Source organism: Dipodomys ordii, unplaced genomic scaffold (genome assembly GCF_000151885.1).
Source record: "Dipodomys ordii isolate 6190 unplaced genomic scaffold, Dord_2.0 Scaffold165, whole genome shotgun sequence".
Lineage (NCBI taxonomy): Eukaryota > Metazoa > Chordata > Mammalia > Rodentia > Heteromyidae > Dipodomys > Dipodomys ordii.
In genome coordinates, this window is record NW_012267381.1 from 637623 (window position 1) to 658507 (window position 20885).

Here is a 20885-nt window from a genome sequence, read left to right on the forward strand (position 1 = left end):
TATTCTGAAATTTCTTTGTCCACTCTTAGTCAATTAGACTGCAGCATTGAGGTCATTCACTCTTACTTTGTGTGGACTTATTTGTCCTTTTACAAAATTTGGTAAAATTATAAATATATAATTATAATTATTATATCTTTTCAATTGATTCTTATCCCTCTAATTTTGGAATGAAGTCAGTTTTATCAGATATGAGTCTAGTTGTTCTTGCTTGTTTTTGGATTCTGGATGCTTGGAGTATCACTTTCCATCCTTTAATGCTCTCAGTCTATCATGCCTCTGAGATGACTTTCTTTCAGACAACAGTTGGGTCTTGCTTTGTAAGCCATCCAGCCAACTATATCTTTTAGTTAAGATATTTAGCATTATTTACATTTAGCATTATTGTTGTACTAATTCCTCATTTTTTATCTTACTTGCCTCAAGAACTTTATCATTTATGTGTATTATTATGATGATGATGATGATTATGATGATGATGTTGGTGCTGGTACTGGCACTTTAACTCACTGGCACTTTAACTGAGCTCTTTAACTCAAGCCTAGCGCTCTACCACTTGAGTCACAGCTCCACTTCTGGCTTTTTGTGATTAATTGGAGATAAGAATCTCACAGACTTTTCCTGCCTGGATTGGCTTTGAATTGCAATCTCAAACCTCAGCCTCCAGAGTAGCTAGGAGTAATAACAGGTTTGAGCCTCTGGCATTCAGCTAAAATATATTTTTTAGTATCTTTAAGTAGTTATACAAAGGGGTTGCCAGTCAACAAAGAAGTTTATGAATACAATGTCAATGTCATCATTTTCAACGTTCTCCCCCATTCTTCCCACCCCACCTCAATTTTCTTTATTTTGTAGGCTACACATTGAATTTTATGACTGCATTTTTTCTCACTTCCTCTCTTCATTCATCTATCCCTTCCCTTGACTGTACTGCCTCCTTTTGAGTACCAGTTTCCTGGTATTTATTCTGTTGGATTATAAGTTAGCCTTTCTAAGGAATTACACTGGAATTCTTCCCTGAATCTACCATATTTCAGTACACTTATGTACACTTGCATACCACCCTGAGTATTTACTTATATACTTACAAATCAACTGTGGCTTCCACATATGAGAGGAAATATGCATCCTTTGTCTCTCTGGGCCTGACTTCACTTAACATGATTTTTTCCAGGTACTTATATTTCTTTTCAAATAATGCAGTATCATTCTTTCCAACAGATGAGTAAAATTCCATTATGTCTATCTACCATGTCATCAGGCCAAATTTCTACAGTAGACTTTAGGCTTGTAAAAACTATAGCCCTGCAGCTAGAACCGCCAGTTCTTTGTCACAAGGATTGGTCTGATTTACTTTGTGGATGCTGCTTTGGGTTTTTACCTCAATCCCCTCCTCCCTCCCACCACTGGTGGGGTTGGAGTTGTGGATGGATTACTATTTTAGTCTCCATCTTTCTATTTCCTGTTCTTTCTTAGCTGTTCAGATCCATTTTTCTTGATTCACAATGCTTTTTCTCTCTCTCTTTGAAGTATACTGTTTCCTTTGTTGCCCCGACTCTTCTCATTTATGAAGAAAACTTCCAATTTGGCTTCTCACACCAGTACCTCTCACCTACTCATATTATCTCCATTCCTGATACTGTGAACAGGAATTAAAGCAGATAGTGTCAAGAAATAATCACAGTTCCTTGATACGTGATAGCCATGGTTCTTAACATCTGATACTTAGTCAAAAAATTGCAAGAAATGTTACAGTTCACATCTGACTCTTATAAAGTATTTACCTCTAGTCAAGTAAAGATACATAATTTCTAATCAACTGTGCCTTTATCAGAGTGTTTTTGTATCTGCTACAAACTGCTAATAATTGAGTTGAAGATAATTTAGATATATTCCTACAATCATGTAGATGAGTAGGAATTTCTTTTTAAAGAATATATTACAAAGTTCACAAGAAAAAAAGGCATATATCTCTGCTTAGATTCAAGTTTCAAGTTCTTCATGCTCAAGCCTGTCATAAGAATACACTGTTGAAGTTCTTGAATCATAAGCAAAGAAACAACATTGTTGTAGAGGGCAAAGATAGGCTACCTTGTTTATAGTAAAAACAAGGAATTAATAGATGCTTTGAACAAACAGACCCCAGAACAATTCAAGTTGAGGCTAATTAGCATTTTAAAAATGCAGTATTGGGGATTGAACCCAGGACCACAAGATTTCTAGGCAAGCTTTCTACCATTTAATCTTAATGTCTTCTGTGTTCACAGAGCTCTCTACTATACCAGTAAAGAATAAACTTTTACTAGACAGTGTTGGTAGAGAGATGACATATGGGTATTAACAGAAATAACCAACCCTACAGAATGTTTTCTATTATCCCCTTCTAATTCCTGATAAGTCTGCAGAGGGACTGCTTTCATTTTATTGACCTTTATTTCTCTCTCCAGCATCATTAAAAAGACAAAGACAAGCCATATTTATATATTTATTCATACATATGTAAAATATTTTTTAAAGTAAATGTGTGTAATTAATTACTTTTTGGCAATACTGGAGTCTGAACTCAAGGCCTTGAGCTTGCGAGGCGGTGCTCTACTCATTAGAACCATGTTTTCAGCCCTTTGGCTTCAGTTATTTATTTATTTATTTATTTTGGGGGGGGGAGGTCCAGTCGTGGGGCCTGAACTCTGGGCCTGGGCACTGTCCCTCAGCTCTTCAGCTCAAGGCCAGCGCTCTACCACTTGAGCCACAGTGCCACTTCCAGCTTTTTTCTTTTTGCTTATGTGGTGCTGAGGAATCGAACCCAGGGCCTCAGGCATGCAAGGCAAGCGCTCTACCACTGAGCCACCTTCCCAGCCCCTTCAGTTATTTTTTTAATAAATTCTCACATTTTTGTCTGGGCTGACTTATACCAATATTCTCCTATTTCCAATTCCTCCACAGCTAAGATGACAGGGCAATGCACCCAGATTATTAGTTGAGACAGGGTGTGGGTAATTTTTGCTTGAGCTGTCTCTAAACCAGAATCTTCCCAGTTTCTGTCTCCTGATTAGCTGAGATTACTGAGTGACTGTATCTGGTCAGGTATAATTATTTTAAAAAAGACAAAAAAGAATACAAAATGGTTAATATAAAAGCCAACTTACCAATGATTCCACTGTCTCTGCTTTCAAGGGTGGAAGTTGGACTGGTAACAGCCCCATAACTACAGTCCTTGGCAGTTGCATTTGTACTGACTGGTGGGAGGGTAGAACAGGGGCTACTTGCTGGTGGAGAGGCAGTGCTGCTAGTCAGGGTGGAGCAGGGACTTATTCTCTGGGTAATTGCTGAAGTCTGAAAGATTAAACAACAAAAAGTAGGATAAGTACATTAGGTATCATAGCAAAATACTATCTTTATGAATAAACAATCTACACATACAATTTTTTTACCACTATTAGGCTTTGTTTTTTTTTCCAAGATAAGAGAGTCTACAATTAAGGTAAAAGTTGATAAAATAACATCAGTAGATACTTGTGGCCAGTTTTTCTGCTTAGGTAACAACTGTTCCAAGTACTTTTGCTAACAGAAAATAGGAATTTCTTATTTAACACGTTTCTAGTTCAACTCAAAAGTCCCCAGAAGGCACAGAACTTTCCTTTGTTAATAATTTAGATTACAGAATAGACATTTACTAGATAGAAAAAAGAAATAATAGCTCATAGCCAAGAATAAATAAAAATTTTGATACATAGACAGCTGTCTAGAGACAATAAATAAATGCAGAGAGAAATTATTTATTCTCTCTAAAGTAAATGTTAACTCTCAATGTTAGCTTAATACAAAATGAAATTTCTTAGTAGAAAATAACTACACACTAAGATTGACCTATATCATGAGTGATCCCTTCACTGCAAACTATCTTCTTTGAGGTTTTTAATGCAAAAGATAAAACTACGATAAAATTTATAAGGTCCATCCTAACGTCTTAGAAACTGTTGAGAGAAGAAAATAAATTTGGAACTTGAATATCACTTTCAAAATTTGGTCTTTTGCGGAAAAATTATGTATACCAGTTTGCTGTCCTAGATTCAGTCACCACAGTACTATTTGCAGGATATTATGACTGTAAGATTTTTCCTAAATATAGCAGTCATCTATTAATATGCTCTTTAGATCAGAAGTCACCAAATGAACATGGCCTCTTAGTTCTTAATAATTTCCTAAGAATAGAAATTCTAGTGTTCAATTTAACCAGCTTCCGTTGACAGTATTAAACAACTACCATTTTGACTTATTGTTAATATTTTATATCTACAGAAAGCTTAAAACATATTTCTACTTAAAACATATTTCTACTATTTCTACTACTTATTAATCTGGTATGAAAGGCATAATAAATAGCATTTTCTTCTAAGAAATGTGAAAATGAAACATCAAAAGTATGAAAGCAATGAAATAGCCACATAATTCATATAGTCATACATACATTTATATGCTAACTTTATTACATGTTACTTTATACTTTTTAAGATATTTTACAGCTTGTGGAGCATTTTAACATTAAAAATGTAACTTGACCCTTGAAACAATCCTGTAATGTGTTATTTCTTGTTATACTAGAATATTACAGTGTAGCTGTTAAGAACACAAAATATAAAATAAGAATATTTGTATATTCTCTCTAACAATGTGATTACATTTTCTTATTTGAATATTGAAATATGAGTCAACACTATTACACTGAATTGTAATGAAATTTAAACAAAACAATACAAGTAATGCAATTAGTGCAGTGATTGGTATACCTGAAGCATTTAATAATGGTCAGTTCTTATTACCTATAAAAAACATCCCAAGCTCAGAGATTAAGTGACATCCCTTAGTTTAAAAATGGTAGGTGCTGCGGGTGCCGGTGGCTCACACCTGTAATCCTAGCTACTCAGGAGGCTGAGATCTGAGGATAGCGGTTCAAAGCCAGCCCGGACAGGAACTCTTATCTCCAATAAACCACTAGAAAACCAGAAGTGGCACTGTAGCTCAAGTGGTACAGCGCTCACCTTGAGTTGAAGAGCACAGGAACAGTGCCCAAGCCCAGAGCTTAAGCCCTGCGACCACCCCCCTGCCCCCCGCAACAAAAAAGGTAGGTACTAAACCTGAAACTAGGATATATGTTCTCTACATGCTGGTTCAATGGCTTTTCTGTTATGATGTGGTTTGTTAATGATTCTACTTATTTATATAAGATTATTTTACTCAGAACATCTATAAGCAAGGCATATTCCATAGAGTTGTGACTTTTTTTCAGAAATCACTATAACATGAGGAACCTCAAAAATGAGAAGCACAAATTTTATCAGTTCAGGAAATGTTATCTTGTATAAAAAAGGAGTCTTTGGTAATACTCAGGCAATAATATATAAGATTTATATCATGTTACTTGGTCATTATTAGTCATATATTGATTAGATATGAATGTCAAAAGATAAAAAATAGATGTTTTATTTACCCCAGTATTTATATAACCTTCAATATGTCACTTTCATTTTTTATCCATAAAGTATAGCATATTGACATGTATACAATGTAAATTGGTTTTTAAAAAAAATTGATCAGGACTGCCAATGGGAAGATTCTTTTCCTGTAAGAGATACCAAGAAAAATCCCACAACTAAATCTGTAATATGCTATCCACTGATAATAAGAACTCTGAAGAAAATAAAGCAAAGGGACATCAGGATGAGTAAGTGGTATTAGATAGAGTCATTAAGGAAGATCTCTCTGAGACAGAAATATGAAGTAGAATGCTGAGTGAAGTGAGGTAGAGAATTATGCATGAAGAGCATACCAGTAAGAATATGTTTTATGTTCAAGGAGTAATAGGATGCCAGAAAGGGTGGAGAGCAGTTGACTGGTGAATGTGAAAGGGGAGAAAATAATGTAGGAAAGCTATCAAGGGAGGAGATCAGATAGTGCCTTTCTTGGTTGTAGTAGACTTTAAATTTTATTAATGTGATGGAAATTCAATGGTAGATTAAAAGCAGAGAAGTGATAGAATCACATTTGTTAAGGATCACTCTGGCAACTGTGTGAATATAATGTATGAGGATAAAAGTAGAAGTAAGGAATGATTAGGAAGACACTTTTAAAAAATGATCTTTAAGTAGTGGTATAAAGGAGTTGACATTCAATGAAGCAGTTTATGAATATGATTCATCTTGGTCAATGTTACCCCTTTGAGCATGCTTACCCCTTTCTCCCAATCCTCCTTCCCTAATTTTTCCTAATTTTGTAAGATGCATTGACTTTTTTTTTAAACTGCAGTTGAGGTCTATTTACTAAGTACCTATTAATGGTTGACATTGTTCTAGGTTCAGAGGATTTAGCACTGAAGTGAACAAAAATCCCAGCTGTTCTAGTTTAACATGCTTATCAAAATTGCAGTTGCTGGGGGAAAAGATGACTGACTTAAGACTCAGGTGAAGCAGGAAAAGTAGTAAGGAGGAATCAGACTTAGTATATATTTTGAAGACAAAATCCACAATTTTCTAGAAGAGTAAAGGAGGGATATGAGAGAAACTAAGAATGGCTCCAATACTTCTTTTCTAAGCAAGTAAGTGATACCATTTGCTTAACTGAGAAGTTGCAGAATGAGCAGGCACTGGTGGGGAAATGAAAAAAATGCTTTTAATATTTTAAGTTAAAATATTAAATTTTATATATTTTAAACATGTAGTTTGAAAGTACTAAATAGGCAGTTTCACACAAACATCTCTAGATTTGTGAGAAAAGAGTGCAAAAGGCAAAGAAAAGGGGGAAATGATGGGACTAGAGATAATTCAGGAATTAAGATAGCATTTATAGAACTAAGGATTGAGCAGAATCAGTAAGTATATAAATTTTATAAAAACTTCCCAAGTGCACTCAGCAAAACCAATGACCTAAGAATAAAAATAAGAGATCTAAAGGCAGGTATGTGCACTGAAATTATCCCTGTAGAATTTATTATGACATAACTAATATATGACATAGAATTTTCACAAATGTTTATGTATTGTGCAGTTTGAAATTAATTTTGCCATTTTTCTGAACAAAATGCTTACAAGACATTTATGTTAATAATTAAGATTACATAAATGAATCAGATTCTTGGCAATTTCTTTGCTATCCTTAAAAGATAGAAAACAGCCCAAAAAAGAAAACTATTAAATGGAATTTTAATCACTGATGTTTTAAAACTTTTTAGACCATTCACTTTTTCATGTTTTCTACTTTTCTAACATGTATTTAAAATTTCTTAGGTAAATCTTTATATTCTATACATTTGGTTGCATTTATTTTTCTTTATTGTACTTTAAAATACTGGATAATTTGTGTGATTTCATGATGTTTAGGAGTATATTAATTACTATTAAATATATGAGAATTATTTTTTTTCTGGTGGTACTGGGGTTTGAGCTCATGGCCTTTGTGCTTGGTAGGCAGGCATTCTACTGCCTAGCCATAATCCATCTATTTTAGGCTTCTCATACTAGCTAGAATGAAAGGTGTGGACCACTGTACTCAGATCTCAGTTGAGAAGGGCTACTGTAAACTTTTTTTTGGTCTGGGCTGGCCTTCTCAATCTCAGCTTCCCAAGTAGATAGTATTTTTAAGTATGAGGCATTGGTGTCTAGTTACATTTGGGCTTTTTTTTTTCTTTTGCAGTATTTGAGATTTGAATTCAGGACTTCATACTGAGCTATCACTTGACCCATGCCTCTAGCTTTACTATTTGCTGGTTATTTTGAAAGAAAGTATTATGGACTTTTCTGCCCAGACTGGCCTCAAGCTGTGAACCTCTGTATGTCAACTTCCTAAGTCATTAGTGTTCCATTATTTGAGGATCTTAAAAGTTTTCTTTTAACTTTAAATTTCTAAGTAACCATTTTATAATTCTACTGTCATCAAAGTAATTGGTATATTTTAAAGTTTGTGAAGAATTTCTGCTCCACATTTTACCAGTTTAGTCAATAATCTATGTGTACGTGAAAACAGTAAAATACTCATATGTCAATTTTGTTGGCTGGCTGGTTTGCTTACTTGCTTGCATATTTATTTATTTATTCTTTTTGGATTTGAAATCAAACAATATGTAAAAAGACAGTAATAAACTGAAGAAATATTGTGACTATGGAAAATGAAGTTATACTTCAAGCCTCAAATTGTATTGAACACTTGGGACTGTTCCTTTCAGAATGAATACACACACACACGCGCGCACACACACACACACACACACACACACACACACACACACAATTTTTCTTCTAGTATAAGAAGCTGATTCACATTGCATTTCACAAAGCTGACAGCAAGCAACTTTTACCTGATTTTCATCCTGCACCTCCATCCCGTACTGGTCACCTGGCTGAACCTCTGTGACTTTCTCACCAAGGAGGAAACCCAGGCGCGTCATGAGTGTGTTTGCAGCCTCATCTACAGATGGAGGGGGGCCAAGTTCCTGCTCAGCATCATCTATAACAAGAAAGCATGGAAAACCATTAATCTTTCATGCTACAGTGCTCTGGTCTTTGCCTAGGTTTATACTGTTTGCTCATTTCTTCAGTGTTCACATTGTGAACCCAAAATTCTAAATTACAGTACGTGTGCAGATAGTCCCACTTTTAAAGACTATAATTTGATATACAGTATACTGAAATTATCCTCAATTTATCTATTGGGGACACTTGAACTTGGGAGGATGTTTTTGTTTCTTATTAATCAGAAAAAAAGTTGCTATTTCTTTGGTAATTACTTTCCTAACACAGTCCTAGTCTTGACATCTAGTTCCTAGTCATAATCACTTCACTCAGGTTCTTTTACCATGTTTTTTTTTTCTTTTTAACAGTTTGCATAGTCAATTTGTATTTTGAAATAATTTCAAGCTTACTAAAAATGTTTCAAGAACAGTACAAAGAATACTTTTTCTTAGCCATTTCAAAGTTACAGATGCCTATGCCCTCAGATGGTATGCATTTCTATAAACAAGATATTCTTTTATAAAACCCACACTATCAGCAAAGAAATGAGTAAAGTAACATTTCATATATCTATCAGCTCTTCCACAGACTTCACTTAAGTTTGAATGTTTGCTCAGTAATGTCTTTTTACAGAAAAAGAATGCAATTCAGGCTTATGCAATTCACTTAGTAATTAATTCTCTTCATCTCTTTTAATCTGTAATGATTCTTTAGTCTTAAGACTTTCATGACCTTGACACTTTCCAGAATTATAAGCTTGCACACCACTCTTTAGAATTTACTTCTTGATTTGATCCAGGTGATATATACATATTATATACATATATACACACATATATGTATATATACACATATATACATACATACATGTAATTTTTTAGCAGAAATATCACAAAAGCACTACTGTGTTAACTTGGTCAACTGGATTTTATGGTGTAAGATTTTTTTTTCAGTTAAAAAATCATCATACTTTATCCCTTTGTAATTACTAATATCAAAGGTAGTATGAAATTTATGTAAATGTTTCATTTCTCAACATACCTGTGGTAACATATATATAACAAAATTTTCCCTTTAGCCATTTTAAGTTAGGATTCAGTTAATACATTTACAATGTTGTATGACCTTTGCCACCATTCATTTTCCATCAGCCCCAACAGGAACATTATACCTATTAAAAATAACTTTTACATTTCTTCCTTTTATTAACTCCTAATGACTGCTATTCTACTTTCTGCCTCTGTATAAGTACCCATTCTAGGGACCTCCTGTAAATGGAATCATACAATATTTGCCATTTTGTGTAATTCTAATCTCACTGAGCAAAATGGTTTCAAGGTTCATCATATTATCATATATATACATATACATATATATACATACACATACAGACTTGGCCCATTATTTTTAACTTGGCCCATTATTATTAATGCTTCTTGAGTTAATTACAATAATAATTTTCCTAAATTCCATTTTTAATCTCAACTGTCTGTGCAAAAGAACAAGTAATCCAACCTGGTGCTCATGCCTATCATTTTAGTCATTCAACAGGATTAGATCTAAATTATTGAGGTTTGAAGCTAGCTGGGGTAGAAAAGTGCATGAGACTCCAACTCCAAAATAACCAGAAAAAGTTGGAATGGAGGTTTGGCTTAAGTAGTAAAGTAAGTAAGCAAGCTAAGTGAGGATGAAGTCCTGAGTTCAAACCCAAGTACCACCAAAACCAACAAAAAAGAATAAGTAATTCAATTAATAAATTGGCAAATGAGAACCAGAGTTCTCAGCAGTACAAATGACCAATAAACATGAAGAAATATTTGATATACTTAGTTAAAGGAAATGTAAATGAAAATGCTGAGATTCCATCTCACACCAGTCAGAATGGCAATCATCAAGAAAAAGAACAAATAAATCTGAAGAAGTATGGAGAGAAAGAAATCTTCATACACTGTTGGTGAAAATGAAAATTAGTACAGACACTATGGAAATGCAAATTACTCCAGACACTATGGAAATTCTTCGAGAAACTAAACAAAAGCACTATAAAATGAAATCCATCAGGAACTCTTAAAAAGAATAGGACTAAGGAGGGGAACTAAGAAAGTAACATAGAGGGGCTGAATTTAATCAAAGCACATTTTATGTATGTCAATGGAATCTTTTTGCACCAAGAATTTATGCTAATGAAAAAGCAATTAAAAAGAATGTTACAAAACTCTTTTTTAATGGAGTTAAATATTTATGTCCTTTTAACTTATATGCATTAACTTATAATGCCACATGGTTTTATAACAACTACAAAAGATTCTTATTATTTTAGGAAACTCAGTATCACACTTTTAAACAATTCCAAATTCCCAGAAAATAAGATTTTTATTATTATTCAGTATAACATTTATCTTCTACTGAAGCCACGGGTCAGATGAAGGGTATATGAATATGTATATTAACTCAGTGATCCATCTGTGGAAAATCTATATAGAATTCCCATTGACTTTATGTCAGAGGCTTTATTTTTCCTTTCAAGAGGCAACATAAGTAGATTTCTTTGACAGGTGGTATAAAATAGTACATGTATTTTATATTATAAATGTTTAGATTTATGTAGAATTTTTCCTAAGAATGGTTGAAAGCTTCTTATTCATTGGTCAAATACCAAGATAAAATTGTTTTCTTTAATTTAATGAATAACCCTCCTCCTGCTATGCACTGAGTTTATCCTAAAATTTTCTCATCACAGCCGGGTCCTGGTGGCTCACGCCTGTAATCCTAGCTACTCAGGAGGCTGAGATCTGAGGATCACAGTTCAAAGCCAGCCCAGGCAGGAAAGTCCGTGAGATTCTTATCTACAATAAACCACTAGAAAACTGGAAGTGGTGTTGTAGCTCAAGGGGTAGAGCGCTCGCCTTGAGCTGAAGAGCGCAGGGACAGTGCCGAAGCCGAGTTCAAGTCCCACGACCGACCAAAAAAAAAAATTCTCATCACAAATTTCATACCTTTACTAAAATATTCCAGAACTTCATTTCACTTTCTCCTAAAGAGTTATTCTGTCTTTTCCTTTTTTATATTTGTTTTAATAGTTCTAATAAAGCACTCACTGAATAAAAAAGATTAGTAAAATAATTGGTATGAGGATTTAAGAGGCATTTTGATGGTTCTGAGCAAATATACGAAACAGAAGAGAGACAGAGAATAATGGCCATCAATAGTGGGCAAGGAATAAAATTTGACAGCAATAAGAAAATATGCCTACTAGGCTAGACACAAACAATAAGTAGTTTCATACTTTTAATTCTCAGCATGCTCTTCACCTTTTCACATTTGGGTGATTACATTTTCCCTTATGATACATTCATTATAAATTTCCTATTTCTCATTGATATAAATATGGCACCTCTTTGTGCTATACTTAATCATTATAGAAACCTAGGTGTTTTCTCTGACAGGACTAATTGCCAAAGCAAATCTGGTTACATTTCCATTTCTTAGTTCTTAAATGTTTCCTTTTCTAATAACACTGAAGAGTGGGTGAGTACTAAAAGCCGGTGCTTTAATTTGTTCCAGTAAGAGCTGAAAAGGTTTGGCAGGTATTCCACATCCTTCCAAAACTCAGTACTGGGTGGTAAGAATCAAAACGGAGCAGCTTGTTTGGAGCCACTACCCTACATTTCTTAGTTCCCAGGTATACCTGAAGGTGAGGGGGAAGAAATGTGTGAAACAAATGGTAAATTACTAACAATTGTTGAAACTAGAGGATAAGTTGATTATGTGGGAGTACTCTTAGTATGTTTAAAGTTTCCCAAAATAAATTTTTTGGGGACAAGGACTTTATTTGAACCAGGGGATGTTATGAACAGACTTGAAATGTGACTGTATGACTGGATTTGTATTCTTGTGTGTGTGTGTATGTGTGTGTGTGTGTGTGTGAGAGAGAGAGAGAGAGAAAGAGAAAAAGAGAGAGAGAGATATGTTATTAGTTTTAATTTTGAGATTTTACTTGCTAAGCCGGTACTCTATGGTCTGAACCATGCCTCCAGCCCTTTGGCTCTACTTGTTTTTGAGATAGGGTCTCACTTTTTACCCAGGCTGGTCTGGACTGCAGTTGTTCTCCTTATACTTCCTGTTATAGCTGAGATGATAGGTACACAATACTATGCCCAGTCTTTTCTGTTGGGTTGGGGCCTGTCACCACTATTTTCATCAACTCTGCCACTGCTGTCTGATCAGGCCTTGTGTTCTTTTGCTCTAGTGATTGATGAACAGTTTTTCTCTGGATAATGACCTTTCAGCCAGGGCCTCACATGGATACATTAACTCTTGAACACTACAGGTGTCTAATCAAAAAGAGCCATTTCAGCCATTAATTACAAACCTCTGAGGAAAAAAAAAACCTGCTCCTTTTCAATGTTGTAGATTTTGAAGTGGTTTTTATGAACTGGTATTATTGGAAGTTACTTTTAGTTAATTTGACTCAAATATAATCATAAATTAACTAGCAGACTACTATGAAATCCTGTTAGCTTTTCTTACATTTTCGGTTCCATTATCTTGTCAATTTCTTACCCACTCACTTCTGTCTAGATGCCATCCTATTCTAGATGTCATCCTATCTCCGTTCTCATCTAATGTTCTCTTTTCAGGGATACAATTTATATTTAATAAATTATATATGCAAAAATATAAAATTTAGTGAATTTGCCAGATATCCACTTACCTGAAAAACTGTCAAAACCAAAATACTGTACATTTCCATTACTCTTGGAAGTTTTCTTATGTCCTTTCTCAGTAAATCCTTTTAATTACTAGCCACTGACAATGTTACTTAGTTTACATTTTCCGTAATTTTTTTTTGTCGGTATTTTTTTTTTGAACTCTGGGCCTGAGTGCTGTCCCTCAGCTCTTCAGCTCAAGGCGAGCGCTCTACCACTTGAGCTACAGCACCACTTCCGGTTTTCTGGTGGTTTATTGGAGATAGGAGTCTCACGGTCTTTTTTTTTTTTTTGGTCCAGTAGTGGGGGCCTGAACTCTGGGCCTGGCCGCTGTCCCTCAGCTCTTCAGCTCAAGGCTAGCACTCTCCACTTGAGCCACAGCACCACTTCTGGCTTTTTTCTTTTTGCTTATGTGGTGCTGAGGAATCGAACCCAGGGCCTCATGCATGCAAGGCAAGCGCTCTACCACTGAGCCACCTTCCCAGCCCCTCTCACGGTCTTTTCTGCCCGGGCTGGCTTTGAACTGTGATCCTCAGATCTCAGCCTCCTGAGTAGCTAGGATTACAGGCGTGAGCCACCAGCGCCCGGCATTTTTCTGTATTTTTTATAGCAAAATTAAACAATATGTAGTCTTTTTTGTTTGGCTTCATTTATTCTACCTATAGTTTTAGAAATCCACCCATGTTGTTTCAATAGTTCTCTTTTCCTCTCGTCTTCTCTTCTTCCTTTTCTTTCTTCTTTTTGTGTCAGTCCTGGGATTTGAATTCACAACCTGGATACTTTTTTTACTCAAGACCAGGATTCTACCACTTGGGATATGGCTCCATTTCTGGCTTTTTGGTGGTTAATTGGAGATATGAGTCTCATGGGCTTTCTTAGCTAGGCTGGCTTTGAAGCTTAATCCTCAGTTCTCAGATCTCATTCTTCCTGAGTAGCTAGGATTATAGGAGTGGGCCATTGGTGACGGGCAGTTTGTTCTCTTTAAAGCTGAATAATATTTCATTATATGCTATACCACATTTTAAAGTTTATTCCTGTGCTGATGAACATTAGATATTTCCCATTGTTGGCTACTAATAAAGATGATAAGATTTTTCACATAGAAGTCTTTTCTAATTTTTTTTACTTTTTCTTTTTTAATATATATTTTTATTGTAAACATACTGTACAGAGGGGTTAGTTACATAAGCAAAGTAATGAGTCCATTTCCTATGGAGCATTGTTACCCCCTCCTTTGTTTTTCTCCTTCCATCCCTTTCCTCCCTGCCTCCCCAACTACTCCCTCCCCACCCCAAAGTTGTAAAGTTCATTTTCAGCATATTGTCTTGTAAATCTTGTTGTTACAATGGGGGCATCCTGTACCCTTATTTTCACATAGAAGTCTTTAAGTACAATTCAATTTTTCTTTGGCAAATACCAGAACTGTGTAAAGGATTGATTACATAGCATCAAATTTCAATGTTATAAGAAGTTGCCAGTTTCAAAAGTGACTGCTCAGTTAGATTCTCACAAGCGGTCTGACAATTCCAATATCTCCAGTATAAACTCATTAGTACTTGTACTGAATTGTGAGCCTTTTCCTTCTTTTTAAAAAAATTATTTATCTTTTTTATTGCCAAGGTGATGTATATAGGTGTTACAGTTATATAAGAAGTCTTTTTTTTATTTTAATCATACTGATGAATATACAGCAGCATCTCATTCTGGTTTTAATGTACATGTCTTGAATGACTAATAATGTTGAGTATCTTTTTTATGTGTTTATTGGCCATTCTTTCATCTTTTGAAAATGTCTAGTGAAATCTTTTTACATTAAAAATTAGGTTGTCCTCTTAGTTAGTTATAAAAGTCCTTTAGTTTTGGTTACAAACATGTCTGTATTTTCTTATTCTATAGATTTTTTTCCATTTTCTACAGAGTTTATATTGAAAACCAAGGTCCAATTTTTTACCTCTTTTTAAAAAAAACAAAAAAACAACCTCATATCCAAGAAATCTCAGCCCATACCAGGGATGCAAAGATTCACTTCTAAATCTTACATGCAGGTCTACACTGAAGTGGAGTTTTATGCATGGTATGTAGTAAGAGTTAATGTGCATCCCCCCACCCCCTAAATTCCCCTTTTTTGACAAATAATCTAAGTCTTTTAACTTTTTTTCTAGTGAAAACTGCCTTGGTGATTCTAAGTCATTTGAATTTCTATTTAATCTTCAGAACTAGCTTGTATATGTCTACAGATATTTTTTGGAGGGAGGGATTGTATTGAATCAACTTAGGGAAAACTGCTATGTTAACAATATTCAATCTTATAACCTACCAATATGATACATCTGCTTGGATCTTCATTGTTTTAGCAATTTTACTTTAATTTTTAGTATACAAGTCTTGCTCAAATTTTGTTAAATTTATCCTTAAACATTTTGGGATTTTGGATCCTACTTTAAATTAAATTGTTCACTTATATAACTCAAAGAAAAATTCTGCTTTATACTTACTATGTTCAGGACATAAAAGGAAACAAATACAATGTAACAGATGATATGAAGCAGGACAAAAAGACTCCCTGATGTAGCAAAACAAAAGAAGTATGCTGAATTATTTAAGATAAAGATAACCTTGATAATGTTTCTAGAAACTTGAAAAATGATAGAGAGAAAATGAAACCATCTGTTTTCTTCAGATAGGGTCTTTCTCAATTTTTTTTCTTTTTCAAGACAGGGTCTTCTTACATAGCTTAGGCTAGTTTGCAACTCACTATGAAGCCTAGTCTGGTCTTGAACTTTTGGTCCTCCTGCCTCAGACTCTTGAGTAATGATAGAACTATAGGAGTACACTACCACATCCAACTCCAAACCAATTTTTCTTTTGGCTGAAATTTCTGACTACAAGTGTTAGAGAAAGGAGATTAATATAAAGTCTTTTTTTGCATATAGTAGTTTTTTACTTCTATTATAGTACAAACAATGCTGACAAAAATCCAAATGAAACAAAATATACTAAAATATGAAAATGTGAAAAATAACTATCATAAGCTCTTTTCCATTTCTGAGTTTAAATACATTTTTTTGTCACCTTAAACACTACTCAAAGGGGCTGGGAATGTGGCTTAGTGGCAGAGTGCTTGTCTGGCATGTATGAAGCCCTGGGTTCGATTCCTCAGTACCACATAAACAGAAAAAGCTGGAAATGGTGTTGTGGCTCAAGTGGTAGAGTGCTAGCCTTGAGCAAAAGAAGCTCAGGGGCAGTGCCCAGGCCCTGAGTTCAACCCCTAGGTCTGGCAATAAATAAATAAATACCACTGAAATACCATTGAAATACCTTTGAAAGACACTGTCGTTTTAAAGAGCCTTAAAAAGACCATATAGCCAGGTGTTGGTGGCTCATGCCTGTAATCCTAGCTACTCAGGAGTCTGAGATCTGAGGATCGTGGTTCAAAGCCAGCCTGGGCAGGAAAGTCCCTGAGACTCTTATTTCCAATAAACCACTAGAAAACAGGAAGCGGTGCTGTGGTTCAAGGGGTAGAGCGCTCGCCTTGAGCTGAAGAGTGCAAGGACAGCTCCCAAGCCCAGAGTTCAAGCCCCATGGCCCACAAAAAAAAAAAAAAGAACCATATAAAATGATTAATCTCAATTCCTTCTGTGGATATAGGCCTATTTTCCTTGGACTATTTTGTACTTTTTTCCTTAACCTTGCTTATGTATTTATAAATACCATAAAATTGTTGATGTACCTGCCTGCCATCAATATCCAAGTTCATTTCTACACTAAAATACTGTACTAAATTTATAACATAAGCACTTAAAAAGCCAAAATAAAAACAAAAATACTTTAGTGGTATCTGAAAAAAAATTTCAATATTGGACAATGGGATTGCATGAAACTACAGAGCTTTTTAATGGTAAAGGACATAGCAAGCAAGATCAATAGAAAGCCCATGGATTGGGAGAAGATCTTCACTAGCCATACAATGGACAAGGGTCTCATATTTAAAATATACTTAGAAATCAAAATATTAAATCCCCCAACAACAAATCCTCAAAGAAACAACCACCAATTAATAAGTGGGCTAACGTGTTAAAGAAAAACTTCTCAGAAGAAATAAGAATGGCCAATAGAAACATGAAGAAATGCTCAACTTCTCTAGCCATAAAAGAAATGCAAATCAAAACAACATTGAGATTCCACCTCACCCCAGTAGAATGGCTATAATCAAGAAATCTAATAACAACAGATGCTGGAGGGGATGTGGCCAAAAGGGAACCCTACTGCATTGTTGGTGGGAATGTAAACTTGTTCAACCACTTTGGAAAGCAGTATGGAGGTTCCTCAAAAGACTTCACATAGAGCTCCCTTATGACCCAGCAATCCCACTTTTGGGCATTTACCCAAACAATCACAAACAAGGCTATACTAAAGCTACCAGCACAACTATGTTTATTGCAGCATTATTCACCATACCTAAGCTATGGAATCAACCCAGAAGCCCCTCAGTAGATGAATGGATCAAGAAAATGTGAAAATGTGTTTTACACACACACACACACACACACACACAGGAATTCTATGCCTCCATCAGAAAGAAGGACACCGTCCCATTTGTTAGGAAATAGAAAGGCATATTAAGTGAAGTAAGTGAAGTAAGCCAGGACCAATCTGCAATAACTAGTAAATGTCTAGGACAAGCAGAAGAGGTCAAAAGCTATGTATATATGACCATATAAGCTGATGCTAAGAGAGATGAACCCCAAGATAGGGACACAAGAGATTTTATCTTTCTTGCTGTTCTTGTTAATGTACTTAAAATGTACTGCATGATTTATTTTTTATTTTTATTTTTTATTTTTTGGGTCCGGTCGTGGGGCCTGAACTCTGGGCCTGGGCGCTGTCCTTCAGCTCTTCAGCTCAAAGCTAGCAGCTCTACCACTTGAGCCACAGCACCACTTCCAGCTTTTTTCATTTTGCTTATGTGGTGCTGAGGAATCGAACCCAGGGCCTCATGCATGCAAGGCAAATGCTCTACCACTGCGCCACCTTCCCAGCCCCTGCGTGATTTTTTTGTTTGTTTGTTTCTTTGTATGTTCTTCCCCCATGGTATAACCCCTGTTGTCACTGTATTTAATTCCAGTGTCCTGCATCTTATATATACATTTTTCTAACTTGGGGAGGGGAAGGGAAATAACAAAATGCTGAAATAAGTATACATGTTGATCCATTGTAACAACAAGATGTACAAGACACTATGTTGAAAACAAACTTTACAACTTTTGGGGGGTGGGGGAGAGAAGTTGGGGAGGTGGGGAGGAAAGAGATGGTAGGGAAAAAATAAAGGAGGGTGTAACAATGCTCGATAGGAAATGGATTCATTACCTTGCTGTAATTGTAACCCCCCTGTACAATATCTTTACAATAAAAATATGTATTAAAATATTTCAATATGAGTTTGAGAAAATGCAGAAAATATAATGGTGATGATGCTAAATATTAATAGCAGAAACTGGTTACCAGCTAAGTATGTATAACCAATTATTTCTCTTTTTTTGCCAACCATGTGGCATTTACATTATCTGCTTAATCATAGTAGCAATCATATGCAATAGGAAAATAAGACTCATTTTTTAATCATAATTTTACAAAGAAGTTTGTTGTTCTAAGACTAGAGTCTCATTATATATTCTAGGCTACCCTTGAATTTACTATGCAGCCCAGACTGGTCTCACATTTGGGATCCTCTTACCTCAGGTTTCTTGAGTGCTAGGATTATAGGTATGCACCACACCCAACTCAGACAAATAATTTTTTCTGTTAAGATATACAGTGCTACAGTATACTGCTAGTAGGTAAGGGAGTCAGAAATTAAACTGATAGTGATTGGAAGTTTAGCTGAGTATTGCAGCATTTTTCTTGTTAGCAAGCACAAGGCTCTGGGTTAAAATGCAGGCACATACAAAAAGAAAAGATTTTAAAAAAAGATAAAGACATTAAGCCTAGGTCTAATTCCAAAATCTTAGCTTTTACTCACTAATATATATGGTCCAAAAAAAATTAAAACCACATGCAATGCCACCAACTAGATATAAGTTCTGCTAACATTAGTGATATCTTACCAATCTTCCTTTCATTTTCCAAAAACACAATCATCTTTTCCTCCTAGACAATCAATGTTACTTTTGGTGTTTTCTCTTAGATATTTTTTCTATGAATGTATATTCATGTATCTATTCAAATACAACTTATAAAATTATAGAAATGTTATGTTAAATGTTATGTCAAGACAGAAAATTAAGGCAAAGAGAGGTTATGTGACATCTTTTAGGTCAAAAGACCAGTAAGGGAAAAACCATAATTAAAATATAATAAGACATATCTAACTAAAGATAATCCTATAATTTTAAATATTGTTTCTGATTATTTGGAAGTACTTTACATACTTAGGAAAGGAGTCCAATGGTGTAACTCCTCTGAACGATTACCAAACTATTTAACACAATGAATAGTAGGAAGCTAATATATGTTTTTTTGAGGGAGGGGCAAGAGAGGAAGGGGTTCATGAATAGACAGAAGAAGAGGAAGCAAATTCAACATTCATTATGTAATGTGAGGGTGAAAATGGTATAGGGAAAGATGGGGCAGAATGATGGAAGGGGTGACATTGATCAAGACACACTGTACTCATAATCTGACATGTTAAATTAAAACCCTTTGTAGAACTACTTAAAGATAAATAAAAAAAATTAGAAACAAAGATACGCTAAGTGACATGCTCAAAACAAAGTTATACCACATGTAGAATACTTACAGAGAACCAACCTATCTCTTATGATAGATTGTTCTATTAAACAATGAAAAAGGGTAACCAACTGACACCAGTGACTTGTATTTCATCTCCATTATTACCAAGATACATTGCTTAATAAATATCCCCCTACATATTCTGCACACAAAGAATCTGATTTGAATAACAGTAACTTTTAGATAGGTTAGACCATTAGAATCTAATGATATGTAAAATGCAGCAATCTATTTACTGCACAAATATTCTGGATCAACACCTATATGCCAAAATAGTTTTCCTTTGTAGAACAAAATGATTTAATGATTTGATCTGGTTTTTGAATTCACAACTTCCTTTTACATATATACAACACAGTGAGTACAGAGATGCCAAGTACAGAAGAAAAAGTTAAGAAAAAACATGTGTCCATGTCTCAGACACAAAAGTTCAATTCTTCTAACCAAATATATAGGTACCTAAAGGCTTATATTTATGTAATACAGAAATAATGCCTCCAATTACTCACTAGAAGTCAACCTTAGTAGACTGAACCTCACAGGGTTCCATCATTGTTTACTGTACCATTTGTAAGCAGTCTACAGCAACCCTTTTATAAAATTAGTCCTTGATAGGTCCTTGCTAGGATTACAAACTCAAATTTGTAATTCTAACTGTTCAGACAGTTGAGATCTGAGGATCAAGATTGGAAGTCAGCCAAGGCAGGAAAGTCTGTGAGACTCTTACCTGGGATTAAGCTGGAAGTGAGTTTTGGCTTAAGAGATAGAAGGACTAGCCTTGAAGCCGGGCGCTGGTGGCTCACGCCTGTAATCCTAGCTACTCAGGAGGCTGAGATCTGAGGATCGAGGTTCAAAGCCAGCCTGGGCAGGAAAGTCCCTGAGACTC

General features: G+C 35.0%; 1 protein-coding gene across 1 annotated transcript in view; it reads right to left on the reverse strand.

Moving 5' to 3' along the window:
* The window catches only part of Tanc2 (tetratricopeptide repeat, ankyrin repeat and coiled-coil containing 2), a 278406-nt gene that overhangs the window by 140660 nt on the left and 116861 nt on the right, over positions 1-20885 (reverse strand). The window contains exons 5-6 of the mRNA XM_013033239.1: positions 8348-8496; positions 3147-3333 (exon numbers count right to left, since the gene is read on the reverse strand). Of these exons, the coding sequence (XP_012888693.1) occupies positions 3147-3333; positions 8348-8496 (336 nt within the window). The remainder of the gene's footprint in view (positions 1-3146; positions 3334-8347; positions 8497-20885) is intronic.